The sequence below is a fragment of the Prionailurus viverrinus genome, chromosome B2 (assembly GCF_022837055.1).
Source record: "Prionailurus viverrinus isolate Anna chromosome B2, UM_Priviv_1.0, whole genome shotgun sequence".
NCBI lineage: Eukaryota > Metazoa > Chordata > Mammalia > Carnivora > Felidae > Prionailurus > Prionailurus viverrinus.
This window is the reverse complement of record NC_062565.1, coordinates 8,137,820-8,164,129: the sequence shown is the minus strand read 5'-3', so window position 1 is coordinate 8,164,129 and position 26,310 is coordinate 8,137,820. Positions and strand designations below refer to the sequence as shown.

At 43.7% G+C, this 26,310-nt stretch overlaps 1 protein-coding gene across 8 annotated transcripts in view; it reads left to right on the top strand.

Annotated features, from left to right (window-relative positions):
- The window catches only part of CDKAL1 (CDK5 regulatory subunit associated protein 1 like 1), a 712,098-nt gene that overhangs the window by 520,465 nt on the left and 165,323 nt on the right, over window positions 1–26,310 (top strand). For all 8 annotated transcript variants that reach the window (XM_047858501.1, XM_047858499.1, XM_047858493.1 and 5 more), the window contains one exon: window positions 19,373–19,435. In XM_047858501.1, coding sequence (XP_047714457.1) covers window positions 19,373–19,435 — 63 coding nt within the window. The remainder of the gene's footprint in view (window positions 1–19,372; window positions 19,436–26,310) is intronic.

Genomic DNA, 26,310 nt, shown 5'->3' with positions numbered 1-26,310 from the left:
CTGGAAAGAGAACGAGGCAAGAAGGGAGAGGACTAAAATAAGGAAAAGGGTAAGAAGAGGTTAGATGTCTCCATTTCCTCCCCAACTCGGGCTTCCAGGCGATAGCCCCTCACTCCCTGACAGAAGACTGGAAGCTTGTTCTGAAGGGCAAACGTACAAGAGATCTTGAGAGAAAGAGGGCCAGTAGGATGTGCACGTGTACATACCCTCATGCGTATAGAGAGAGAGAAAGAGGCAGGGAGGGAGGGAGGGGCGCTGAGAAGTCCCAAGATTTGTCAGCAAGCTGGAGACTGGGAGAGCCATCATATGGTTCTGGTCCACATCCAAAGGCCTGACAAGCAGCACAGCCAGTGATGTAAGTTATGGTCCTAAAGCTGATGGCTCTAGACCCAAAAAGAGCCAGTGGTACAGTTCAAGTCCAAAGGTCAGAAGAGACCTGTGCCCAGCTCAGTCAGTCTGTCAGGAGGACTTGCCCCAGACTCAGTCTTCGGCTGATGAGATGAAGCTCTCTCACACTGGGGAGTACAGTCTGCCCTATTCAGTCTACCAGCTCCAATGTTAATCTCATCCAGAAACACCCAGGATATTAGGCCAAGTGTCTGGGTACCCCATGGCCTAGTCAAACTGTCACAGGAATATATAAGATCACAGGAATATATAAGAAGGTCCCTGGACTGGAAGCTGCTGGGCATGGCTGAGGGCAAGGGGGATTTGGTCCACGTAGATACGGATACCTCTTGCTCTCTTTGTTTCTTCATGCAGCTAGGGCCCTGGCGTTCATGCCTGCCTTTACCTTCCCAGCAAGAGTTTAGAAGAGTTTTTTGGGAAACCCAGCCAGTCCAACACTGAAAAGATGCTGGCATAAGAGTTTCCAGAATTAGTCCAGCCAGGTCACTCTATAGTAAGGCCCATATTGGTAAGCACAGCCATAGGTAGGCTCAGAACTTTCCATCAGTTTTAGTCTCTACATTGGTCTCCTGGGGCAGCCGTAACAAAATACCACAGACTTGTGGTGGCTTAAACAACAGAAATTTTTATCTTACACTTCTGGAGGCTGAAAATCCAAGATCACGATGCTGACAGGGTTGGTTTCTGGTGAGACCTCCCTTCCTGGCTTGTAGATGACCTCCTTTCCACTGTGTCCTATCATGGCCTTTCCTCTCCTGAGTGCACAGTGAGAGAGAAGGGTCTCTGATCTCTCTTCCTTTTCCAGTCCCACCCTTACAAATTCATTACCCATAATTACTTTTGTTGTTGTTGTTGTTGTTGTTGTTGTTAGAGTAGGACTCATGGCCAATGTGGGCCTTGAACTCACAATGCTGAGATCAAGAGTCATATGCTCTACTGACTGAGCCAACCAGCCCCTCCCCTTAATTACCTCCTTAAAGACCTTATTTGTCACATTGGGAGTTAAGGCTTCTACATATGAATTTTGGGGGAGACAGAGTTCAGTCTGTAACAATCCCTTACCCTTAAACTTGAATAGGCAATCAAGGATTTCCAGAATCCTTTCCTTTCTGCGGAAAACCACCAAATAACAAGAAGGACTGGGCCAAAACCAACAAAAGAGGGGGGATCGGGGTGGTGGAGAAACAGGACTATTCAGGGAAAAGAAAACTTAAAAAAATATATCTTTGATATTCTCAGAGAAATGAGAAAAGGTATATTCATAACACAATATCAGGATACCATAAAAAGAATGATTTAGAGAACAAAAGCAATACTTAGAAATTAAAAACTTAGTAGCAAAATTTAAAAATTCAGTGAAGTTGGAAGATAGAGGAAATCTCCAGGAAACAAAAAAAGAAGAAATTACATAGAAAATAGACAAAAAAGGGAGATTAAAGGACCAATTCCAAGAGAGCCCAACATTCAAATAGCAGGAATTCCAGAAAGACTGAACAGAGAAGGGAGAGACTGTCAGGGAAATGATTCAAGGGCATTTCCTGTGTCTGAAGGACATGCCATGCCAGATGCAAGCAGTTACACTGGACCCAGCATTATGGATGAGAAATAAACTGTACATCAAGACAAGAGAGCATGTCTGGCCACATTTAAAGGATCAACAGTCAGAATGGCTTCAAGTGACAAGTGGGTGATGCCCTCTCAATTCTGAAAAAACTAAAATGCTTTCTGTCTTAGAATTTAATATCTTACCAAAGCATCAATCAGCATGTTCCTGCTCAGGAAGCTTTCTTTTTAAGTTTATTTATTTTGAGAGAGACAGAGTGCACGCACGCACACGCCAGAGGGCAGAGAGAGAGAGAGGGAGAGAGAGAATCCCAAGCACTCCACACTCAGCACAGAACCCAACGCAGGGCTCGAGCCCACAAACCGTGAGATCGTGACCTGAGCCAAGATCAAGAGTCGGTCGTTCAACCGATTGAGCCGGAGACTTATTGCCTGTCTGGGCATCATCAAAACAAGAGAATACACTAAGAGAGAAGATCTAAGATAAAGGGAACGAAACAACACAGAGGGGTGAACAGAGTCTGCAGGATGGCGGTGGAAGGGAGAGCCATTCGTCAGTACTTTAGAGCAACCAGACTCCCTCAGAGCAGGCTTGAAAGCTCTGGGAGAACCTTCTTCAAGAAAATGAAAAGGATACGTATTTAGTGGGAATTAGCTTCTTGAAAGTGATTTGGGTCAGTGGAGGAGAATTTGAGGTTGAATTGGTGATAAACACACAGACAATTAAGCAAATAGTAAATGAGGTGTTTTGTTTTTTTTAATTCCAAGGAAAATAAAATAGACAGGAAAGGACATATAATCACAGTTACGACACAGCTGAATTCCGACCGGGATGTGCGTGGTGTTGCTGTATTGGGCAGTGGGGGTGAGCAGGCAGGGCAGGGACTAGAAACTCACTTGCCATAGTGGGAAACCAGTCAATGGTATCTAGTGCTAAAAAGTTTAGGGGCGCCTGGGTAGTTCAGTCAGTTTAAGCGTCTGACTTTGGCTCAGGTCATGATCTCACAGTTCATGAGTTTGAGTCCCACATCGGGCTCTGTGCTGATGGCTCAGAGCCTGAAGCCTGCTTCAGGTTCTGTGTGTGTGTGTCTCTTTCTCTGCCCCTCCCCCACTTGTGCTCTGTCTCTCTGTCTCTGTCTCTCTCTCTCAAAAATAATTAAAAACATTTAAAAAAATTAGAGTCACCATGAAGACATGTTATTTAGCAATATGGTGACAAAAGAATATACCAAAAGAATAAACTCAGAGAGTCAAAGGGGAGTTACTTCTAAGGAAGCAGAAAGTGGAAAGGGAAGCTGGGAGACTGTTGTGCGGGTTGACCCTTTTAGATTCAATATGTGTTGCAAAACCAATTATATGAAAAAAACTGACCAATCTCCTCTTCAGGGGGTTAGGATTAGCAGAGTTACTAAACACAGCAACAAACACGTGGAGAATTCCCAAGACAAACACCAAAGCATACTCTCCAACCTGGAAATGTGTTGGAGGTACCCAGGAGTATAAGAGCTAAGAAGATGCTGTAATTGAAGGAGAAAGAAGTAAAAACAGCACAGAGCGTTTTCCTACAATTAATAGGTTGATAAAGACCTTCCAACGTTGCTGTGAAATAAAAAAAGAAGTGTATGCTTCTTGGCTCTTGGGGAACCGAGAAAGCCAGTAGATGGAGTCACTGCTTGAAGGAAGGGGGCTGATTGCTGATGAAAACGCACGGAGCAGATATTCAGTAAATATTTGAGTGAACGAGTGCTTATCATTAAAACATAGTTGCGAGCACTTTGAAAATAGAAACCACTATATAAATGTCAAAAAAAAAAATGTGTAGACTCTGAGATTGATTAAAGTTCATTTAAGCATAACTCTTTTAAAATCATCACAGGCAGGCAGTTGATTGAGCTTTTTCCAAGGTACTCTTGCCATTTCGCATCCCAAACTTGCAGGGATGTTAGATCTGGAGGCCTTTTGTCCTTTTGTCCCCTCCCAGTGGAAAAGCAGAAGGAACAGGATATGCGCAGTAAGTGGATGGTGGGGTCCTTTCCTCTCTGAAGAGGGAAGGGAAGGAAAGAGGCAGGGAGGAGAGCCGGGCGCTTACGGGGAGGCAGCATCCTGAGGCCGAGCGGACAGGCCCGCGCTTCGCCTGCAGGCGATCTCTGTGGCAGACCCGGCCCCTCAGGGTGGAGAGGGAGTTTGGCAGATGGGACGGCGATGCTTCAGCTGCCGTGCAGTCTGTGGTGGTCAGCGTGGTCAGAGTACCCCGTTTGGCCTGTTTCCTCAGGCCTTAAATGGTCAGGACGGTTCTTTGGAACCAACCGTCTGGGCATTTTTTCCTATTTGTGTGAATATGGGTTCATTTCTACGAAAACTTATATAACACGGATTATAAATAACTGGGGTTCTTTGAGGTGTTGGACTGGGCTCAAGGGAAGCCTCGTTTTTCATGTTCCTCCTGCCTTGCCCTCGCTCTAGTTTCATAGGCCCTCAGCCGTCACCCCTGCCCCCTGCTCCCACCCACTCACATACGTACCTGTGCCTTCTTTCTGGTGAGGACGGAGCCAGCCTCAGAGATTGTCCCCGACTAGCTGCCTGTGCAGGAACCTTGCTGTACAGTATGAAAAGGAATCCACTGAAGTCTGAAGTGTCATGAGGACGAGAGAAGGGAGAAGATTGAACTGTATATTAAATTGTCTTGTGGTTATCAAATAAAGACTCTCTGATCATAAAGGCCAAAGATAAAAAAGAAAATGTGTGTGTTCAATATACAGAACAAAAATCCGTCTATTTTTGACATCGTATGCGAGGAGAAGATAGGTCAAAAAGCCCAGCCACCCCTGAAATGAATTTTAGACTCTCCTTATTGGTGTGATGGGGCAGGGAGAGATCTCAGTGATGGTGCATGGCTGATAGAAATGACTTTTTACAGTAGGTGCTAAATTAGATGTAGAAAGTAGGAGAGTTATCAACCCTACATTGTCACGTCTGACCTTCCAGGTCCCAGTCGTGGAATCATAATAAAAACGAGTCGTGGGTTTCTCTGGAGATGCAGCAATAACTGACATAGAACAGTTTTCAAGCTTCTCTTCAAATGGGGTGACACCAGGGGTTATGCAGGGTCATGAAGGAGGTGCATTGGTTTTGATCAGTTTTTAGAACTATACAGCAGCTTATCTGTAGGTCAGAGAAATTTAGTTTTCTCCATTCTTTTTTCATCATGTTCCCCCCCTGGGTGCTATGTGGATTAGCCTCTGGAAGCTGGGGTGAGGCTCTGAGTGTTAATAGAGTTCGCGCAGATCCAGACTGCCTAACTCTGTATTTCACGACGTTGGGCTTCCAAAAGCATTCTCGTGGAATGTTCGAGTCAGTAAAGGCACATTACCATCTCTCCACAAATAAGAGGAAGAGAGATATGTGATGACAGCAGAGAAATACAGACAGCTCCACCTTGCCTGTGTCATAGCCACCTGCAGAATAGTACTCTCACACCATTCCATCTCGGATACGACTTCCTGTTGTTGCTTTTTGCTTAATTGTATACTTTGTCCCTACTAAAATAATTTATAGGTACCAGACATTATTATTAAGCAGGTAGAAAAAAGTTAAGCCATTTGTCCCCAGCCTCTCCCTAATTTCAAATAATTTATAACACAGTGAAACTGGAGACAAAAACATTGTAGGACATAGAAGCAGACCTGTGGCCCACACTCTTTGCTGGATCATGATAGCGGGAGGGGCTCCCAGAGTTTTAACACTGTAACTGCTGATTCTTCTAAAATACCACTGTGAGGGAAGTTATCTTGTCATGTGTTAAAGGAATGTTTTAAATTCTAAAAGCCACAGTGAGGAGCACCTGGCTGGCCTGTGTGTGGAGCAGAGCATGAGACCCTTGATCTCAGGGCGGTGAGTTTGAGCCCCAGGTTGGAGTGTGGAACCTACTTAAAAAAAAAATAAAAATAACGGTGAAACCTCTTCATGCAGGAGTAATCACTAGACCGATGAGTCGGTCTGTATCCCAGTAAAACTATGAATTAGTCTAAATACCAAAGTTGTGTGAAAGAAGATTTTACAGGAATTAGATTGAAAGCTATTGTCTTTGCTTTGTCAAACTAGTTAGATTCAAAGTAACCAGAGGGAGGAGGAATTTGGTGGGGGGATGATATTTATTCTTGTGTTATAAGGTGTTTGGGTATGTTACAAACCTAGTGTCTAATATACGTCACTTATCTGACTACTGATCAGTATATTCTGAAATGTTATCGATTGTTACATTTACTGATTTATTTTTAAAGTAAGGGTATTCCATGACATATAACTGTTGATGTTGTCCTTCCCTAATATTTTTCTACCCAGCAAAAGATACTGGATGCTGTCATTCCCCAGTCCTGTGTATAACTTGTCAGAGAAAGGGTTAAGAAAGCAGAGTCCCTTGGGAAACAAGTTTCGAATTCTGGAGTTTTTACAATTATCATCTTGAACTACATTTATAGTTATAAAAATAATTCCAACATAAAATAAACTTGCCTTTAATAATCTATGGAAGAATCATAAACAGGTCATTTATTGGCATAGCCACTTGGTGTGAGCAGTGTTAGTACCAAATATGAACACCCTGTATTTCTTTTTCACTCGCTCAGCAAACATATGTATTTACTGTGTGCTTGGTTCCCAGTTAAGCACACTCACTGTTTCTCCCCTCTAGTTTCTCAAATCCAGGGGCCTCCTCTGGCTTGCTTTCTGTCTCACCAGGGCTTAGTATGGTCCCTGCAACGTGAGGGACACACAGTAAATGTGTCAAATGAATGAATGTGTCATTCAATTAGTAACTAAGTTTTAGAGGTGGGAGAATGTATTTTTTATTTTTTTTAATTTTTAATGTTTATTTACTTTTGAGAGAGAGACAGACAGAGTGTGAGCTGGTGAGGAGCACGGACAGAGAAGGAGACACAGAATCCGAAGCAGGCTCTAGGCTCTGAGCTGTCAGCACAGAGCCCGACGCGGGGCTCGAACTCACAGACTGCGAGATCGTGACCTGAGCCGAAGTCGGATGCGTAACCAACTGAGCCCCCCAGGTGCCCCTGGGAGAATGTATTTTAGATGTAGAGGGTGAGAATAGAGACAGGAAGAGTTTGTGGGTGGCTCTTACGAGGAACACGAAGAGCCGCAGACTGGCTCCTCGCAGGGCAATGAGCAGGGAGTACTAGGAGGCCTCCATCCACACACAGTCTCCGAATCACTCAGGACACAAGCGAGCGACCGCATCAGTGGAGGGCAAAGGGTGGGCAGACAGAGGTGACAGAAGTTGAAGTGTTGTGTCATGAATTGAGATCCTGCAGGAAATTGGTGACCTGAGTGTTGGGTTTGAGGGACTAGACGGCTCAATGAAGCTCAGACCCAAATACGAGGGACTAAGGGGATGGCAGTGTTTGCTGAGTGGCTCCCATGTGCAAGCAATTTAATAAAGTCTTGTGGATGGAAAAGGGCCTCCCCGATGACCAACACGCAGTTTCTGCTCTCCAGGAGATGCTGACGCACAGTAAGTGCCAAAGGTCTGTGGGAGCACATAGTTAGAAAGATTCTTTCTGGGGGCGCCTGGTTGGCTCAGTTGGTTAAGTGTCTGACTTCGGCTCAGGTCACGACTTCATGGTTCATGGTTCATGGTTTCGAGCCCCGCGTCAGGCTCTGTGCTGACAGACAGCTCAGAGCCTAGAGCCAGCTTTGGATTCTGTGTCTCCCTCTCTCTCTGTTCCTCATCTGCTCATGTGCCCTCTCTCTCAAAAATAAAAAAGATTTAAAAAATTGAAAGAAAAAAAATTCTGTCTGGTGGGTGGAGGTGGGGATCCGGCACAGAAGTAATCTTTGAACGGGGCTCTTCAGGATGAATGTAGTGCATGGAGATAGTAGGGTAGGCGTTCCAGGGCAAAGAGAACAGCGTGGGCAAGATGTGGGCTTGATAAAATGCAGGTCTGTCAGGAACGAGACGTTGTCTTTGGTGTTAGCCGGGAACCTGAGGCAGAGCCCTGATGCGGTACTTGGTGCTTGATTCTCTGAGCAGCTGGGCGTCCTTGAAAGTTGTTAAAGGGGAGAGTGACCTCAGATGACCGTGCATTCGGAAGTGAACTCTGGCCTCTATTCAGAGGTGGGTTAAGCAGTGGCTCCAGACCGTGGCTTCACATTAGCATCACCTGCAAATGTTTGCTAAAATTCCAAATCCCGGGCTGTACCCCAGGTCGTTACATCGGAATCCGTGGCGAGGGGGTCCAGACATGGTCGGTGCAGCCGGGGTTGCGCACGAACGGTTTGGAGCAGGGATTGGCAAACTCTTTCTGTAAAGGGCCAGATAATAGATGTTTTTGGCTTACAGGTCACACGGTTTCTGTTGTAACGCTTCTCCCCCACCACCGAGCGCAAAATCAACCGCAAACAACGCGAGAACCAATGAGCGTGGCTGTGTTCCAGTAAAACTTGATGGGAATTTGAACGATGTATGATTTTCACATGTCACCAATATTCTTGTCCTTTGGTTTTTGTTTTTGTTTTGTTTTGTTTTGTTTTGTTTACTTCAGCCACTTAAAATTGTAAAAACAAATCACAGACTATACACAAATTGGTGGCCAGGCCAAATTTGGCCTGCAGGCCATTTTCTGCCAGTTCTTGATCTGGAGGACGAAAACTGGACCCGGAGAGTCCAGGAAAGAAAATATTACTACAGTAATCCAGATAAGAAGTAAAGTTAACTCTCTTTTGTGGTCGTTAGAAGGTCAGACTGAAGATAAGTGGTATTGAATTGATATTTATAGCAGCTCATACTCTCGTGTGCTACTTCTGAGCGCCAGAAGTTCCCATACAAAGGAACCTTGAGTGAACCATTGTGTGGTATGTAGTATTTAGGACCCTTTGACTTCTTTTTAATTTTATAGGCGTTTTATTTATGTCGCAAGGCTGTTTCTCTTCTAACTGCTTGAAATGGCTACACATTTTGGCAACACCAATCCTACCATCGCAGAACAGTTCAGTCTCCTTCCCTTTCTCCTGTGCCAGGCACGCCTTTGTCGCCAAAGAATGACCTTTCCTTGCGAACAAATGTTCTCTTTAGAAAATAAGGTGAGCTTGATATAAGAAGATATGGCCACTGATATTTTATCAGCTGAATTAATGCGGAATTCCCTTTTTAGACTTTGCTCTAGCATGTGTTGCCTAGTTAAGGAGCTCCTTTACCACGCCCACTGTGAAAATGAGAGACCGGTTATCGCAGCCACAATTCCACTGAGGTTATTTGAGAAACCACAAAGCCAAAAAGAAAAAAAAAAGCGTTCCCTCTGATACCTGCTGTGCTTCAAAATCAGTGGTACGTCTCCACATTTGGCTGGTTGGCTTTTTTTGAATACCATTAACAATGGGTGAACTCACTGGCTTCCCTATTTCCTAACTCCCACTCTTTGAAGTCTGCTGTTTCCTCTAAGTGTCTTCTGAGACATGCCTACGCCGTGCCCTCCACTGTGGGGACTCCAGACTCTAAAGAACCTGAAATTCTCCTTGAATTTGCTGTAACCAGAAGCAGAGAAGGAAATTCAAGAGCATAGACAAAGTTGGGTCATCTCTGTTACCTTCCAGATCGTAGTAGAAAGTAAGAGGTGAAAAATGTGTGTAGGCTTAGAGCAGCCTATTTTTCTTTACTTTCCCCACCCTCCTTACTGTAGCCATTTATCACAGAACACAAAACTATTACATATGTGCCTTATGAAGGAAAAGCAGATGAGATTCTGAAGAGTTTGTTTTCCTGAGTGTTTTGGGTGTCTTTGATCACCAGACCTATTTCACATCACTAATGTTTTTTTTTTGTTAAACTAATTTTGAATTCGTTATTTTAGATTCCAGGGACCTGTTCTTTCTTCTTAGTGATCTTGAGTGATTATTATCCTAGGGACTCCATCCAAATATGTCCAATATAAAGAGTGAGATTGTGATTGAGTGCTGATAACGTCAAGTGCTTTTAATTAAGCTTCTGATGTTTTATACATTGATAACAAAATAAAGTTTCAGGTTTATTAAATTAGCCTCCCATTAATTTTTCAGAAGCACTCACCAAGGGAACTAGATATATAGCAGTAGCCTATTCCCTGCAGCCAAAGCTTCGATGTGCCCCTGAGGAATTCCTGAAGAGAGTTCATTCTTGAGTCAAGGAAGAGGTTGGGAAGTAAAGCAAAGCTGCTGACGGAATATCGACATTAAGAATGAAAATGCTGTTTGAATTCAGAACCCAGAATGCCAGAAGCTGAAGGCCAGCGGGGAACCCACGTAGAAGACAGAGGCTGACAGCTAGGAGAGACCTCAGGGAGCATATCGGCTGGTGGTCCTCAACTTTGACCGCACGCTGGAAAACCCGAGAGCTTTCAAATAGATCCCATCGTGCCAGTTAGCTCAGTGCCACTGGGGATCTAGACCAGAGCCCTGGTAGATTTTAAAGGTTCCTCACTGGTTCCAACCTGCAGCCAGGGTTGAGAACCACTGAGAACCACTGGCCCCTCATGTCACGACGTCCAGAGCGGATTCCTCGCCCAAGGTCAGAGAGCTGATTTGCTGAGATGTTAACGTCCGTCTTCTCCTCTCAACTTCTTGCCTCCTTTATTCTGTATGCTCCCCGTGTGATCACATCCCCTCTTCTGCTTTATTAACTTACACCTGTAGGCTCATGACTCCCAGATCCATGGCCCCCATCTCTCTGCTGGCACCAAACCCTTATGTCTCACTCCCCCATTATCTCCCAAATGTATCACGGCCAGCCGCTCAAACATGTTCTGTTCAATCTGAATCCCCCACCCCACCGGCCACCCTCCACCCCTTACCCCCCAAAAACTTACTTTTTGCCTGGATTCCTCATGTCAGTGCAGGGAGCGCTTCCCTTCCCGTCGTTATCTGAACCTGAAATCTTAGAGCCATCCGCGTCCTTCCCTCTCTTGTGCTCCTTCCCTAACCAGTCACCAAGAGCTGTAAGGCCTGCGCCCTCCCTCTTCCTCCATCCATCCCACCTCGTCGCCCCACCTAGCTGAACCTGGGATGGGGTGCTGTCCTTTCCTCCGAACCATTGCCACGTCCTGTCGTGCCACCTTCAGCCTCTAGCCTGGCACCCGTGCTCCACCTCTCACACCATTAGGAAGCCCCTTCTGAGACCTAGATGTGATTGTCCCCTTTGCAACATTGTGTGCTCTAGTCCTCTAGCCATCTCTCTGATTCCACAGCACCACCTCCTTTCCTTTCTTTTCCCCTTGCGCTTACATCCAGCCTACTTTCTTACAAATCGTAAATGGCACAATCTATCTATAGACTCCGTTCCTTTAGTTCTTTATCAAAACCTGAACTCTCCAGTAAGCTATAATCTTTTCCCTCTTCAACCAAATGCTGGCACGTTGCAGACTGAATTTAATAAGCCTGGCACTGCCCGCGTCCTGACGACTGGAGCCTTGAGCCTGCCCCCGGCAGGAAGTGTGGTAGAAGGTCCCAAGGCAGACAGGAGACCTACCTTACCGTCAGACCACAGTTGTGGTTGCTAGCACCTTCACTTACCTCTTAGCATTTCCGAGCTGCTTCCATTCTTATCCCTGACTTTCATGTCCTGGGTATCCTTGCTAAGCCCTGTCCTCACTTAACTCTCCTAGTTCTTGCAAGTTTTACCAAGAACCCCTTTGACCCTCAGTCATTTGTTTTTAATCTTGCACATCTTGGCTGGTTTTTTGGCCCTTTTGTCTCAGGATGTGGTTCTCTGACTTCCCTACCGAATGCGTGTCCCCAGCAGGCACTAACTGACCAGTCCTTGTCCCCTGGCTTTTATTACATAGAATTTTGACTCCAGTCTCTTTGGGGATTTGTTTAGAACCTAACACTCCCAGACCCTGCCACCGTCATTGCCTTGTGCGCCTGTAGGACACAAAGGTCAGGCAGGGCCTGATGAGTTGTCTTGGCTACTTCTCTTCTGTTTCTCCTTGCCAGGGCTTAACTACTTCTCAGGCTCTCTGCCAACAAGGGGACAAGAAAAAATAAGTGGCTTTAAACTCTCCTTTCTTACCATATCACTTATACTTTGTTTTGAACCTGTGTTAGTGGTTTGCCATAGAGTTGGCAATACATAGTTCCAAACAATCCAAGCAAAAAAAAAAAAAAAAAAAAAAAATCCAATTCCATGTCCTATGATACTACTGTAGGGGAGTGTGAGTACCTTATAATAATAACACAGTCATCTTTATTTCTTCCTGTCATGCCTTGTGTCATTGTCATTCAGTTCACATACACAGATCCATGCAAAACCAAGTACATTGTTGCTGTTACTGTTTCGAATAAACTGTTATCTGTTAGATCAGTTAAGAATAAGGAGAATAAAATTTCTTTTACCTGCACTTTTTCCCCCCACGTACTCAGTGCCCTTCCTTCGGATCCAGATTTCTGTTCTCTATCATTTTCCTTCTCTCTAAAGAACTGCTTTTAACGTTTCTTGCAAATGAGATCTACTGGCAACAAATTCCTTCAGTTGTTGTTTGTCTGAGGAGGTTTTTATTTATTCATCTTTGAGGGATAATTTCGCAGGGTACAGAATTCTAAGTTGATGGGTTTTTCTTCTCAGCACTTTGAATATTTCTTTCTCGCCTGCATGGTTTCTAAGCTGTCAGATACAGTTCTTATCTTTGTTCCTCTGTAGATAAGAAATTCCTCCCCCCACCCTTGGCCTCTTTCAGGAATTTGTTTTTGATTGACTATAATTTGAAAATTATAATAGGGGCGCCTGGGTGGCTCAGTCGATTAAGCATCCAACTTCAGCTCAGGTCATGATCTCACGGTCCATGAGTTCGAGCCCCGCATCAGGCTCTGTGCTGACAGCTCAGAGCCTGGAGCCTGCTTCAGATTCTGCGTCTCCCTCTCTCTGCCCCTCCCCTGCTTGTGCTCTGTCCGTCTCTCAAGAATAAATTAGAATAAGAATATGTAAAAGAATAGGTTTTCTTGTCATTGTCCTTCTTGTGTTGTCTGAACTTCCTAGATCTGTGGTTTGGTGTCTGACATTAATTTGGGGAAATTCTCAAGCATTATTGTTGCAAATATATGTGTTCCTTTCTCTTTCTTCCCCTTCCGATGACCCCATATGTTACACTTTTTTTAGCTGCCCCCACAGTCCTTATATTCAATTTTTTTTTGAAGTTTATTTATTTATTTTGAGAGAGAAAGAGAGAAAACATGAGCCAGAGAGGGGCAGAGAGAGAGAGAGAATCCCAAGCAGGCTCCTTGCTGTATGAACCAAGAGATCATGAGCTGAGACTAAGAGTTGGATGCTTAACCGACTCAGCCACTCAGGCGCCCATGGATATTCTCTCTTTTTTTTTCCCCCCCACTTCAGTCTTTGTTCTTTTTTCATTTTGGTTTTGAGAATGCTGTTGATATGCCTTGAGCTCAGAGATTCCTTCTTCATCCATGTCCAGTCTACTGATGAGCCTGTCAGAGGCATTCTCCATTTCTGTTAGTGTTTATATTTAGCATTTGGGGTGGGGGGGATGAGTTTGGGGGAGGCTCATTCTTAGATTTCCATCTCTCTGTTTGCATTTTTCATCTGTTCTTGCATACTGTCTACTTTAGCCATTAGAGCCCTCCACATATTTTAAATTCCCAGTCTGATAAATCCAGCACGCTGCCATGTCTGGTCCTCAAGCTTGGTCCGTCTTCAGATTGAGTTTTTTTGTCACTTGGTATGTCTTGTAATTTTTCTCGATAGCCAGATGTGATGTGCTGAGCAAAAGGAACTGCTGAAAATAGGCCTTGAGTTACCTGGTGTTGAGGTGTGAGGACAGGGAAAGCATTCCAGAGTCCTGTGATTAGAGCTCAGTCTTTTAGTGACTCTGTGCCCCTGGACTGCAAACATTTTCTTAGTGTTTCCCTCCTTCCGTGGGTGGAACAGGATGGCTAAGTGGACTGAGGTTGGGTATTTCCCTTCTCAGGTTAGCTAGACTCTGGTAATACCCAAGCAGTTTAGAGTCTGGTTAACTGGTTTCCCCTGAGGGCAGGCCTTATTAAGAACGGAGTGTTCTGGCTGGTTTCACAATGCTGCTTTGTCCCCTCCCCATGCCAGAAACCACAGGAGATTTTTCTCCCATATTTACCGTGGGAACCTGGTTGAGCTCCTGGAGGTAAATCTCTCCGTGTTGTGGACCACCTGCTCCCGTCCCATGACTGGATCGCCCCCAAGCTCCTAATAGTCACCTGCCCTGAGCCTCCCGCAATCCGTCAGTTACCCTTCCGGTTTTCCTGCAGTGCTGGTTCCTATGGCAGCCTCACACTGCAGGAAGCCACACCCCCCGTGTCGGCTTCCTGGTCCCTCCCAGTTCTGGGGGCAACACTTTCTTCTGTTATTCCCTCCCTTATACATCCAAAAAGAGTTGTTGGTTTTTCAGTCTGTTCAAGCTTGTTACTTGCCGTGAGGCCAGAGTGGTGACTTTCCAAGCTCCTTACGTGCAGAAGAGGGAAACAGGAAGTTACTACATTGAAGCCCAAACCTGCTCTTTCGGCTTCTTACCACTAGGTTTACTGAGACATTTATATCATAGTATCTACAAGTAGACACTGAGCACAGAAAACACGGACTTCGTGCGGGGAGCCCAGGAGAAGTTAAACTGGAGGATATTGGTACAGTTTGATTGGTTCCATAACCTCACCTTCCAAGTCCAGATTCTCATCATATGTGGTGCTTCTTTCAGATCTAACTCCTGTGTCCCCTTGATGAAAATGGAAATGATTACACTGTCTGGAAACCTGAACTGTTAAAAAAAAAATGCTCCATTGGGGCTTTTAGTTTGGTGGTTGTGTCCAAAAAGGAGTTTAAACTTGGACACAAAAGGAGTCATCGGTGTTCTCTGTTCTTAGAGAGTGAAATACAAAGCAGTTTAGGAAATACCTACAGGTTGGGGTTCTCAGAAATCTACAAGCTTTACCACGGTTTCAGACTGCCTTAAACCCAGCTACCTACGCAGCCTGCAAGGCTCAGCACACAGTCGCTTGTCATCTCCCTCTCGTCTCTGCAGCCTGGACCGCAGGATTCGGGATGCAGGTGACGGGAAGGTGCCTCGTACAGTTGACAGAGTTGTTGGGCACCCTCGTTCTAAGCACATCACACACCTTGTTTGACATGTTTACTTTTTACACACCCGGAGAATTAGCAGGTGCTTGCATGACTGCGTTGTTTGTTTTAACAGGCTAAAAAGTGGGAGGTAGGTTAGACCCACACGATGATGCAATAGGAAAGTATCTAATTATTCCATTTTTGGCTCAGCGTTCAGTTTCAGTTAAAAGTGCTGATAGCAAGGCTCAACAAGTCCTGTAGCCTAGTACCCTTAGCATTGTCTGCCTGTGAGAAACCGGCTTGCTACCAAGCACGGCCGCGCGTTAGCCACTTGCATGTAAGATCTTCCATGTGGCTAGAATTTAGCAAAAGATCTCAGAGTTCCTGCAATGAGGCGTTACAGTGTGGACGCAGAAGGCTCTAAAAGCCCCATATCTATTTCCGCACGCTCAACGAGCCAACTTGGAATATTGTGTCTGCACATAGACTGTTCACAAGTAAAATCCTGAGAGCCAGACAGCTCATGGTTGTTTGGACTGGTATATTCATCCTGACGTGTCAGGGTGTAGGTTACAATTGGTCCTTGAACCGTCTTCATCGAGTGGAAGGAGCAAGGTTCAGGGTCTGGGAACTATCGCTACAAGTAGACGTGGTCCAAGGCAGAGATTCGAGATCTGGGGTGACTAACTGTTTCTGTAAAGGGCCAGATAGTAAATACTTGAGGACTTATGGGCCATGTGATCTCTGCTGTAACCACTCAACTCTGCTCTCGCAGCGTGAAAACAGTCATAGATGATACGTAAACAGAAGCGTCTGGCTGCGTCTCGGTAAATTTTTGCTTACAAAAGCAGGTGGTGGACTGGGTTGGCCCATGGGCCATCATTTATCAGCCCCTGTCCTGGATCCCAGAACGTACACCACTGGGCTATATGATCCTGACCTCATAGGAAAAGTAGTGGTAGTTTTCAGTTAACTGAACCAATACATATAACTTTCAGTACTCATAGCCAAGACTTCACTGTATTTGTATATAATGAATTTGTTGTCAGAAAGAAAAGCATTTTTCCTCACTGGCTGCTTTGGGTGCTAATCCGAATTGTTATTTACTTGTCATTTATACCCCACTTCCTTCCCAGAATAATTTGAGGTAAAGGCATGTATAGATTTTAGCTGTCAAAATAGAGATATAAAACCAAAACCGCATGAAAAGGTCACACAAAACAACCTCTGAATATTCCATTTCCACCGGCCAACCCAAGCTAGTCGTAGCTCAGCCATTTGAGGACTGAACAGTCTTTTGGACACCTCCTAAATTGAACACTGATACGCTCCATATTTTGTCTTTCCTAGCATCATTTCCTTTCTGAAAAAAAATGTCCCTCCACGTTTTATAGTGAATCTTGTACCAAAGGAAATGTTAGTATCCGTCATTTTTCTTCTGATTGAAGCACAAGCCAAGAACTGTTACACAACTGAGTGGGTACATGGAAAGGACAGAGAAAATGAGAAGCTAAGGAAAACCTTGGTGGGCAAGGTACCTGTACAATACAGATTTTAGGGCTCTTCTAGAGCCAAGGGACTATTTCCAATCAGTTAGAGGCTCATCCTTGCCTCTCCATGGAAAAGGAGTGTTGAATTACTTTAGAGTTTAGTGGTCGGAGGGCCCTCTTACGAGGTGAACGGAGGAGTGAGGGTTTGGGCTGGTGGCAGGGAGGGATGACTTTTAGCAGGTGTCAGAACGTAGAAACAAAGCCGAGTGACTTGAAGGACTGGCAAGTGGAATTGTGTCCCCAAAGACAGTGCGGAAATAGGAAAGCTGGTCTATAGGAGTGCAATGAGTGTGTACAAATGACTCTAGTGCAAGATCCTGGTTAATAGCAGATTCAACTCCTTAGCCAAGTGGCTGCAGAAGGTCATGTACGACCCAGGCCAGAAGGTCTGCTTACGTACGTCACTGGCATAGGAAGGTGTGACAGACGTGCTCACGCAGACCCTGGAGTTGGAGGAAATCGGGAAGTACTTCCCAAGAAAACATGGATACCAGGCAAGGATTCATTCACAAGTGAAGACCGAAGCAGCCAGGAACCTGGTAGTCCGATTAACAACAGCAGAGGGGAGTCCGAAGCAGGGTGTGGGCTGGATCAAGGACAGACCGGCCATGCTTGTGCCAGAAATGTAAGATGCGGCAGGGGGCTAGCTATGGCGAACACTAAATAAACGTAAGAAAAAAATTAAAGATTTTTTATTTTAATGTTTACTTATTTTTGAGAGAGAGAGAGACAGAGCGTGAGCAGGGGTGGGGCAGAGAGTGAGAGGGAGACACAGAATCCGAAGCAGGATCCAGGCTCCGAGCTGTCAGTGCAGAGTCCAATGTGGGGCTCTACCCCATGAGCCATGAGATCATGACCAGAGTTGAAGTGGGGTGCTTAATGGACTGAGCCACCTTGGCGCCCCAAAGAAATAAATTCTATAATTGGCATCTGAGGACATGGTCAGTATCTGTCTTAAAGATGTTTTATCTGCTCTGTAAATTGAGAAGTAATTTTTGAGGTACCGAGCTGGTTCAGTCAGTTAAAAGTGCCTGACTCTTGATTTTGACCCATGATCCCAGGGTCTTGGGATCAAGCCTGAAGTTGGGCTCTGTGCTGACAGCATGTGGAGGCTGCTTGGGATTCTCTCTCCCTCACTGCTCCTCCCTGGCTCCTATTCTCTCTCTCTCTCTCTCTCTCCCTCCCCCCTCCCCCCCCCCCCAAAATAAATAAATAAACTTAAAAAAAAGAATTTCCAACTTTCGCTTCAATCCCTTCTCGTTCACTCTCGGTGAGACGGCAAGTTGGGGCAGCGTTTGGCCTCATCCATCAGGGTAACCAGCGTGGCATGCTATTTGACTCTGTATCTGTTCTTCGGTACTTTATCTTTTTTAAAAAAAATGCACACTGTCAAGCTGGCAAAGATGTTTGTGCAAAGGTGACCGTTTTATTAAAGAACTAAAATGAGTTACAGAAAAGAGTTCAGCTTTCAGAAGTTTTTGGATTTCAGTACCCCGTTTAAGGGGTTGCGGATCTGGCTACACAACTCTTTTAAGTTTGGCAGGGACAACTGTGGAGTGGAAAAAGCAGATTTTAGGGTAGTGTGTACAGAATGATCTCCTTTTTTTTTTTTTTTTAGTTTTTTTAATGTTTATTTTTGAGAGAGAGAGACTGACAGCATGAGAGGGGGAGGAGCAGAGAGAGAAGGAGACCAAGAATCCGAAGCAGACTCCAGGCTCCGAGCTGTCAGCACAGAGCCCGACACGGGGCTCGAACTCACGGACCGCGAGATTGTGACCTGAGCCGAAGTCGGACGCTTAACCGACTGAGCCACCCAGCAGTCCCAGATCCCCTTTCTTTGAAAGTAATAGTTGTCGATAAAAATATATGCACAGAAGATCTAGAAGCATACACAAAATTATCTGTGGTCGTTATGGTGGGTGGACAGTGTGTGAGAAAACAATCTGCCTCTTACAGTCAACGATAATAGAGAACTCCACCCTCTCTCCAGGGTCACAGACACTGGGGGAGCAGGAGGTGGAGACGGTTCTCAAGTAGTGGGTTCAGCTTGAGAAAAACATATCATTAGAAGGTAAAAGAGGTTGTCTTTTCATAACGATATATGAGGCTTGTGTCATCATTATAGATGCTTACAGTTAAATGCCCGTCTAACTCAGGCGTATTCATTTATTCATTAATGTCGCAAATACGCGTTGAGGGCTTACTGTGCGTGAGACACCGGGCAAGGCACTTGGGCCATACAGCAGTGACAGGACAAAGGTGGCCTCCAGCATACAGCTAGAGGCTCAAGCAGACAGACCCAAGCTGTGACTAGGAAGCCAGATGAAGGTATTTTGTTTAAAAGGATGCCTAGCAGTGCCTAGTTCAGAGTGACAGCGCTTGGTATTACAGTGAAATTGCACACCCTCAAATGTGAGTTTTCTTCCGCTTCAGTTTTTTACTTCATTTTACTGAGTTGTGTGTTTAAAAATAGAGGTTTTTTTTTTGAGGATGATTCGTGTTTCAACTAGGAAACCTCTAGGAAAGGTTGCCTGCCTGGTCTGTGACAACCACCCACATAACCGTCAAGTGGCTTTCGTTTCTAATTGCATCCCTGTGTCCCAGGTTGGCACTGTGGCCCCTTGGTTTGCACAAGGAAGAATCTCTAAACAATATGTTAATGCAGGTAGATGGGTAGAAAGATGGAGATAGGTAAGTCTGCATATAGATACATATGCCTGTATATATTTTTGCCACCTGTCCACTCAGATGTTTGTGTTTTCTTCCACAGAAAAAGCAAAGAACAAAAGATCTCTCTCGGGTATTCCATTCTTACAATCCGTATGATCACAAGGTAAGAGAAGTATGTTATTCGTGTATTGGATAGATGTCTTTCTGAACATAGAGCAGAAGTCTCACTGGTACAGAGCGATTCTGAAGTACATTTTCCGGTTATGTTTACATTTCCATTTTAATTTGCCAACTCTTTATCTCTTCTAAAGAAATCAGAAAATCGTTATTTCCAAACTAATGTCATTCTATTTTATTCACATTAAAATGCAGTTGCATATTGTCACTGAAATCTCAAAGTCGATGGAAAGACAGATCTGGGGGTATTATTTATTTGGTTGGGTTTTTTTTTTTTCCCCTTCCAAACACTAAAGTGATGCACTTGACTTTTGAATTGGTAAAGATCGTTGAAATAGGAACTGCCGACTGTTGGTTTTCCATTGCTCCTGGTAGAAAGTTATTTCTTTCTAAATAAACCCCCCAACAATGAGCAGTATATCGCATAATATCTGAAATACCCCCTGCCAAAAGTTTTGCCTTCTAGAAGACCAAATAGCGTCACGACTCCTCCGTGTTTGTGCCCCAGCTTTATAGACTCATGGCCAGTCTTGCTTCATTTATATCCCATGTTCTGCGCTCCCCATATTTGAAGAATTCCCGAATATCTTTTTACTTATAAGCATTTCACCATATAATGGTAAAAGATAAGGGCTCTTTAAAACACACACACACACACACACACACACACACACACACACACACTTAACTGTTTCTGAAGAAAATGCTCCACACCACATCATCACAGGGAAATATATTACAAGATTTCCGAGACTTGTGCACAACTTCTATTTCATGTAAGGTTCCAGTAAATCTGTTAATTCGAGGTGATTTCAGAAGCGAACAAAAAATTTGCACAGTTGAAATGCTAATATAAACTTAAATCCTTATCTATGAATTTACAAGGAGACATGTGGCGGGGATTTTTTAACTAGCCAAAATAAGTAGTGTGAAAACTATTTTCCTCAGTTGAGAATACGGGAGAAGTCTGGATTCAGGAGGAAAAAATTGTGCCAGTTGTTCATAGAAGTTGAAAGATTTTCAGTAGCTTCTGGTGTTTCTATAGTGACCAGTTGACTTTAAGCACCAACAGTTTGTGAACGAGGTGTTTCTGCTTCATGTGACCATGGCAATATACGGTACTAAAAATTATATCATTTCAAATTACATTTTTCAAGTTAAACCAGTCGCTTTGCAGAATGTGGCAATTTGTTTGAAAGACATGGAGAGAGCTGGGAGTGCCTGACAAAGGGGAGAGAAGGTGCAGGCTGATAAGTAATACACCAGCAAAGGGAACGAGATTCCTGATGGGAAAGTTGCATTTTTTCTTTAAGATGAAGCCATTTAACATAAATGCAGCAGTGGGTAAAGTTAACATTTAAGAACAATAAAAGGCTGTGACAAATCCAAGGTTTTGCCTGACTTGTCTGAATTTTGCCCACTTCTAACATTTTTTAATTCACAGTGTAGGGAAATTCCATTATTCTTTTATTAGAGCTCTTAATGGAACTTCGCCATTTGCAGCCTCTACCGGCTTCCTCTTCATATCCTTTGTGGCATTGTATCAAAGTCACCTCAGATTATTTTGGCTTCCCTTGTGAAGACTTCATTCCTCTACAAATTAGTCACTGGGCAATGAGGAATTGAATATATAAATGCTAGATGGAGTGTTCCTTTTGATCTTTGCTTTCAGATCGGTAATAAATTATTGTAAGGAGCTAGACTGCTTGATGAGTGATTTTTGAAGTTCCAAAGGTTTGGCCTGTTGGCATCCTGCTGTATTCTGCATGTGTAGTGACGGAAAAGGGGAAAGTTTCCAGGCGGCTCCTGCCCCTTACTTGCCGCCTCCCTTTTCTCTGGGCTCCATCCAGGGCAAGTCTACCCTGGTCACATTTAACCTGGTCTCCTGTTGATGGGTGTTTACAAAGACTAGCATCACAGGGACTGAGTAACAGACACTGCTTTCTCAGTCTTAGAATGTACCTTTTTTCCCCACAAATAAAATACAAGGGGGTTGCCTTTCCAGTTACTTTGTCATTTTAATTACCCAGTTATATTCAAACAAATTAGCTTTCTAAGCAGATAGGTTTTAGCTAGAACATTTTGTAAGATGTGGTTAAGGTTGGCTTAAACACCTCCTGTTTGGTGAGATTTCTGTAGTGATCTTTGGGTTAAATACATACATGCATTGTAAATGAAAGCTCGTATAAAATAAAATATAGGCTGTTTGCGATTTACTTTAAAAAAAAAAAAGGCAAGGCAGGGGGTGGGTAGGGAGGGTACAATAAGATTGGCCACGTGTTGATGGTTATTGAAACTGAATGATGAGTTTATGGGGGTTCATCATGCTATTCTGTATATATTTTCTTTCTACATGTTTGAAATTTTCCTGGGAGTGAATTTTGTGGTATTCCTTTCCTCTGTAGCTAGATTCCTTTTATTGTTAATTTTTCCCTTGATGTACATTTATACCAAAGTAGGAACACTCGGCGTTTCATTGGGTTCATCATGCTGAGTAAACTCAGCAATGCAGCTCATGTTCTAAAGTTGGCATGACTTCCTGGGGCTACATCCCAAATTATAGCGGGTCACCAAAATGATAGCCTTGCCCGCTAGAAACTGTTAAAACAGTTGTAATTACAAAGCGTAGTTAGTACAACTGTTCTGTTCTCAGTGAGTCAGTTACATTGCTCTTCTCTCCTCCCTGCCCCCCGCCCTCCTCGACCCAACCCAGATTGCTCCTGCCTGACCCCAGACACCGGAAAGTCACCGGGTTAAACAAATGTGTTGTTTGAGTGAGGCCAGGTGCATTTCTTAATCATACTCTGAAGCCATTGTTCAGGTTGTAAATGGTCAGTTGGTTTTCTCTTAAATGCTGTTGCAGAAACTAACAAAACTTAGAGCAAAATGTACACTCAGAATGAGTCTTAAGGAAAATACCTCATTTATTTTTTATACTCTTAAGACAAATTTTTCTGGAGACTGGAAGAATTTCATTTTGGACTATTATCTCTGGTTCCATATCCATTTTTAGAAATTGTTTTTAGTTCTTCTAATGCAGACATATAAAAAGGCTTAACCAAAGCTAAATCCCATTCATCTGTCCTAATAAAAGGGGACATTGGTAAAGACAGTCCAAAGTGGCAGGTAATCTGATTGCATTTTGTGCATGGGATGCTGTCCACTGTTATTTTAATAAACACGTAATAAGCATAGCTTGTAATTTCTGAAAACACCTCATATTACCTACCAGGAAAGGTTACAGGTCCGGAGGCCTTCGAGGTCACTGAAGTTGAATTTTTTCTTTGGATAAGTTATGGATAAGTAGAGTAGGCTATAATCAGAACACTTTTCATTAAAACTGCATAGTACCATGTGCTTTCTGTCTTTGGCCTGAAAAAAGTATTGCCATGCATATAAAAGATCTCTCTCTCTCTCTCTCTCTCTCTCTCTCTCTCTCTCTGTCTCTGTATTTCCTTCCTTTTTTCTTGTTAGATTTTATCAGAGTTATGTGTTCAAGGGGAATGTCTAAGTTTATTACCTAAACACAGATGTTTATAAAGTGCTAATGTAAAAAGCTATCAAAAAATACAAAAATGCGTGGAAAGAAAAAGTACAAAATTCTGTTTAAGTCTGTAGTGGTTTTTAACATCTGCATAGTTGAGTAAGTTTCTAAACATAGTTAATCTGCATAAATTAATATGCATTCCACCATTAAAAGTGAGTCTTTAACAGATTACCACTATTACAGTTTGTGTATTTTACGAAGTGGGCATCTCATGTGCTTTTAGTGACTATAATTATTTTAATAATTATCTACACTTATAAACATGAATGAATAGGCACACATGAGAAGAAACATTATTATAAAGCCATGTTGGTGGAGTAAGCTTTTGTTTTTTCTTTCTTTTTTGGTGACTAGTGTTATTTCTACAGACACAGATGTATATCAGTTAAACTATAAACAAATTCATATGTGCCCCCAAAACGGCTTTGTATGAATACGCTTGATGAGTTAGCGTATGAGTAGATAGAAAACAAACATTAGCGCTTGCTTCAGCCAGAGGCCTTTTGTGCAGGCTTCTCTGCTCTGTAAAACCCAGCTCAGAATCTGCAAAGTCTGCCAGTCAGGACTGTCAAAATCCATGTTTAGTTCTCTCTCCTCACCTCATTACTTCTTCAAGTCCCCCTGCCCCCCATCCACACACAGTCCACTTTTAAAAAGACTGTTTCCAGCAAATATAGATGTCTGGTTTCCCAAATCACCGTCAGCCCTAGCAGCAGTTACAAAGGGGGTGGTTATTGCTTCAAGAAGTCAGAGCTCCACTAAAACGTGGCGGCATAGTAAAAATGAAGGCCAGGACAAGGCCATAAAGACGCTAGGTCATTAACAAAGGAACTCTAAGAAGTGCAGCTGCCCAAGACCACTTAATTTGGACCCAGACACCCAAAGATCCCTGCACATTTTAGTTGTCCCAGAGTAAAACGATCAGGCCTAAAGTACATCAAGAAGCAGATGTTTTAAAATAGTAGAGATGTGTGTAGTCTATTTTTAGAAACAGTGACATTTTAAGGGTAAATATTATTTATCTTGAAACCTCTTAGGAAAGCTGGTTTCTGAAGGTTGGGCAAATGAAGTATTACTATAGAAAGTGGCTTAACAACAGAGAAATAGGAAAAGAGTGGTTAAACGTGTATTGGTAGTTGGGTTAAAGGACCAAACGAATGTGTTGTGAGCAGGAAAAATGAGGGTAGAATCCATATTCCACCCCCCCAATCACTTATTTATATAATTAGATCCTGTAAAAATATTAAAGGGTAAGGTATTTTTATCTTAACGATTATGCGAGGCGTGACTTGAATGGAATAATTGTAAGTAATATATCAGTACAATGCCTCTTTAAGGACAATATCAAATATACAAAAAAGTACTGTCACCTATTTGCACAACCCCCACTTCCTGAGACTGCCTTAAGAACTGCTATTAATGCAAAGACATCTGGGAACTCATGTCGACTCCTGTACAGTGAAATAGTGTTTAATAAAAAGTGTGAAATGTTGTCCGTGGCTTCATGTGGACAGAAGCATACAGCAAACATTTATCTTCAAAGTCTTGGGTAGGGGGTGGGGGGGAGTCTTTGGGTTAAACCGTGATCCTTTCCTTCTTCCCTAAGAGACTGTTAGTCTCTGTGACGTCAAGTTTTTGTAAATGCACATAACCTACCTGAAGCAAAAGGGACAGTTTCACTTTAGAAATGCTGTGTTGATTTACATTTCTCCATTCATCAGATTTGTCTAGTGATTGAAGGTCACAAAAGTCACTTTCCCCAGCTCTTTATGTCTGAAGAATGGTGGCCATTTGACTCGGTCCCGAGGCAGCTACAGTATTGGCACGGCTTCATCATCCCCTGTGCTTTCAGTTCCATAATGTAGCAACAGAGTGCTTTGAGTGGTTCTTCTAGAGAGGGAGATGTGAATTTGGATCATTGCCTGCTGGCCCTGTTGAGCTTTGAGCTATCTGCTGTCTGGAAATAGCATATTCAGTTTTTAATGGATACGGCACTCTATGATAGCCAGATTTTCATGGCACATGCGGATAAAGAAACAAGTTATTGATTTGGCATGTTTATGCCATGCTTAAAACAGTTCTCCGCAGCAGATTGTCCAAAGCCATTTGTGCACTTAACTCTCTTCCCCATCTTTGGCAAAGACTAAAAAATGTTTTAAAAGTAATTTTAGGGATGTTGCTAAATATCAGGAACAATGGGATACACGTCTAATTGATCGCGTTGCCTTATTGTGGTTACACGTGCCGCACTTAAAACCGTGCTCAGGTTCCGGCCTTGAAGCCCAGGGAAGCGAGCACGTCGGTAAATGGGAAAACCATTTTCCTCGGCTCCAGAAACTCCAGTCCGAAGCCAAAGGACGAACTCAGCCTCAAAATAATGGACGTAACTAAAGAGCTCTCTTGGTATAAAATCTGTGCTTCCGTTTGTTAAAATGTCTCTCCTCTCAAGGTGATCGTGTAATTGTTACCAGAGACGCACGCAGAGTTCAGCTGGTTCTTTTACTTCAACAGTCAACATCCCTGGCTACCCCGTTGCTTCCTGATCTGTGCCAACCTGACCCAGAAGCACTTTCCTGGTTTTTAACCCTCCTCAGCGTGTGATTCAAGCCGAGTAACTCATCACGTTTCCTCGAGCCTACCTTTACCACTGTACCTACCTTTGTGTTTCTCTCTTTTCCTCTTGAAGTGACATTAGATCTAAAAGTTAAACAGTTTTTTTTAACATGTTAGTTTACGTTGTTCCTCGGCAGGGATGGGTAGTACGGAAGCGTGTGCAAATGGCAGAGATTTTAATGTTGCTAAAATGATACAGCCATCACCCGATGGATGTCAGGATTCTGATTTGCCCGTCACCCTGGAGTTTGACAACGCGAATGGAATCTCAGTGGACCTATCTGGTTGGTGGTGGTGTTATGACTGTGATTATGATTACTACTCAACTATTTAGAGCGCACCCTGTAACTGGCACTCTCCTCATAGCTTTACACACACAAAACTCACCTACTCCTCATACCTTCTGATTATCCTGTTTTACAGTTGGCGAAACCGAGACATGGAGAGACTAAGTGATTGCTCAAGGTCACGTAGCTAGTAAGTTACAGAATAGTCTAGCTCCAGGGTCCAGGCCCATCACCCCTGCACCACAAGTAGCTGAAAAGCCACAGTGTAAGATGCTCCGATAAAAGGTAGATTGACGGCTCAAGCTCAAGGTCAAACTGGGCCTTCTTACCTGCCTCTCTCCTCTGTTCCCAGTCTAAATTTAAAGGTCAACTCTGGGACTGCCTGGGTGGCTCAGTCAGTTAAGTGTCCCGCTC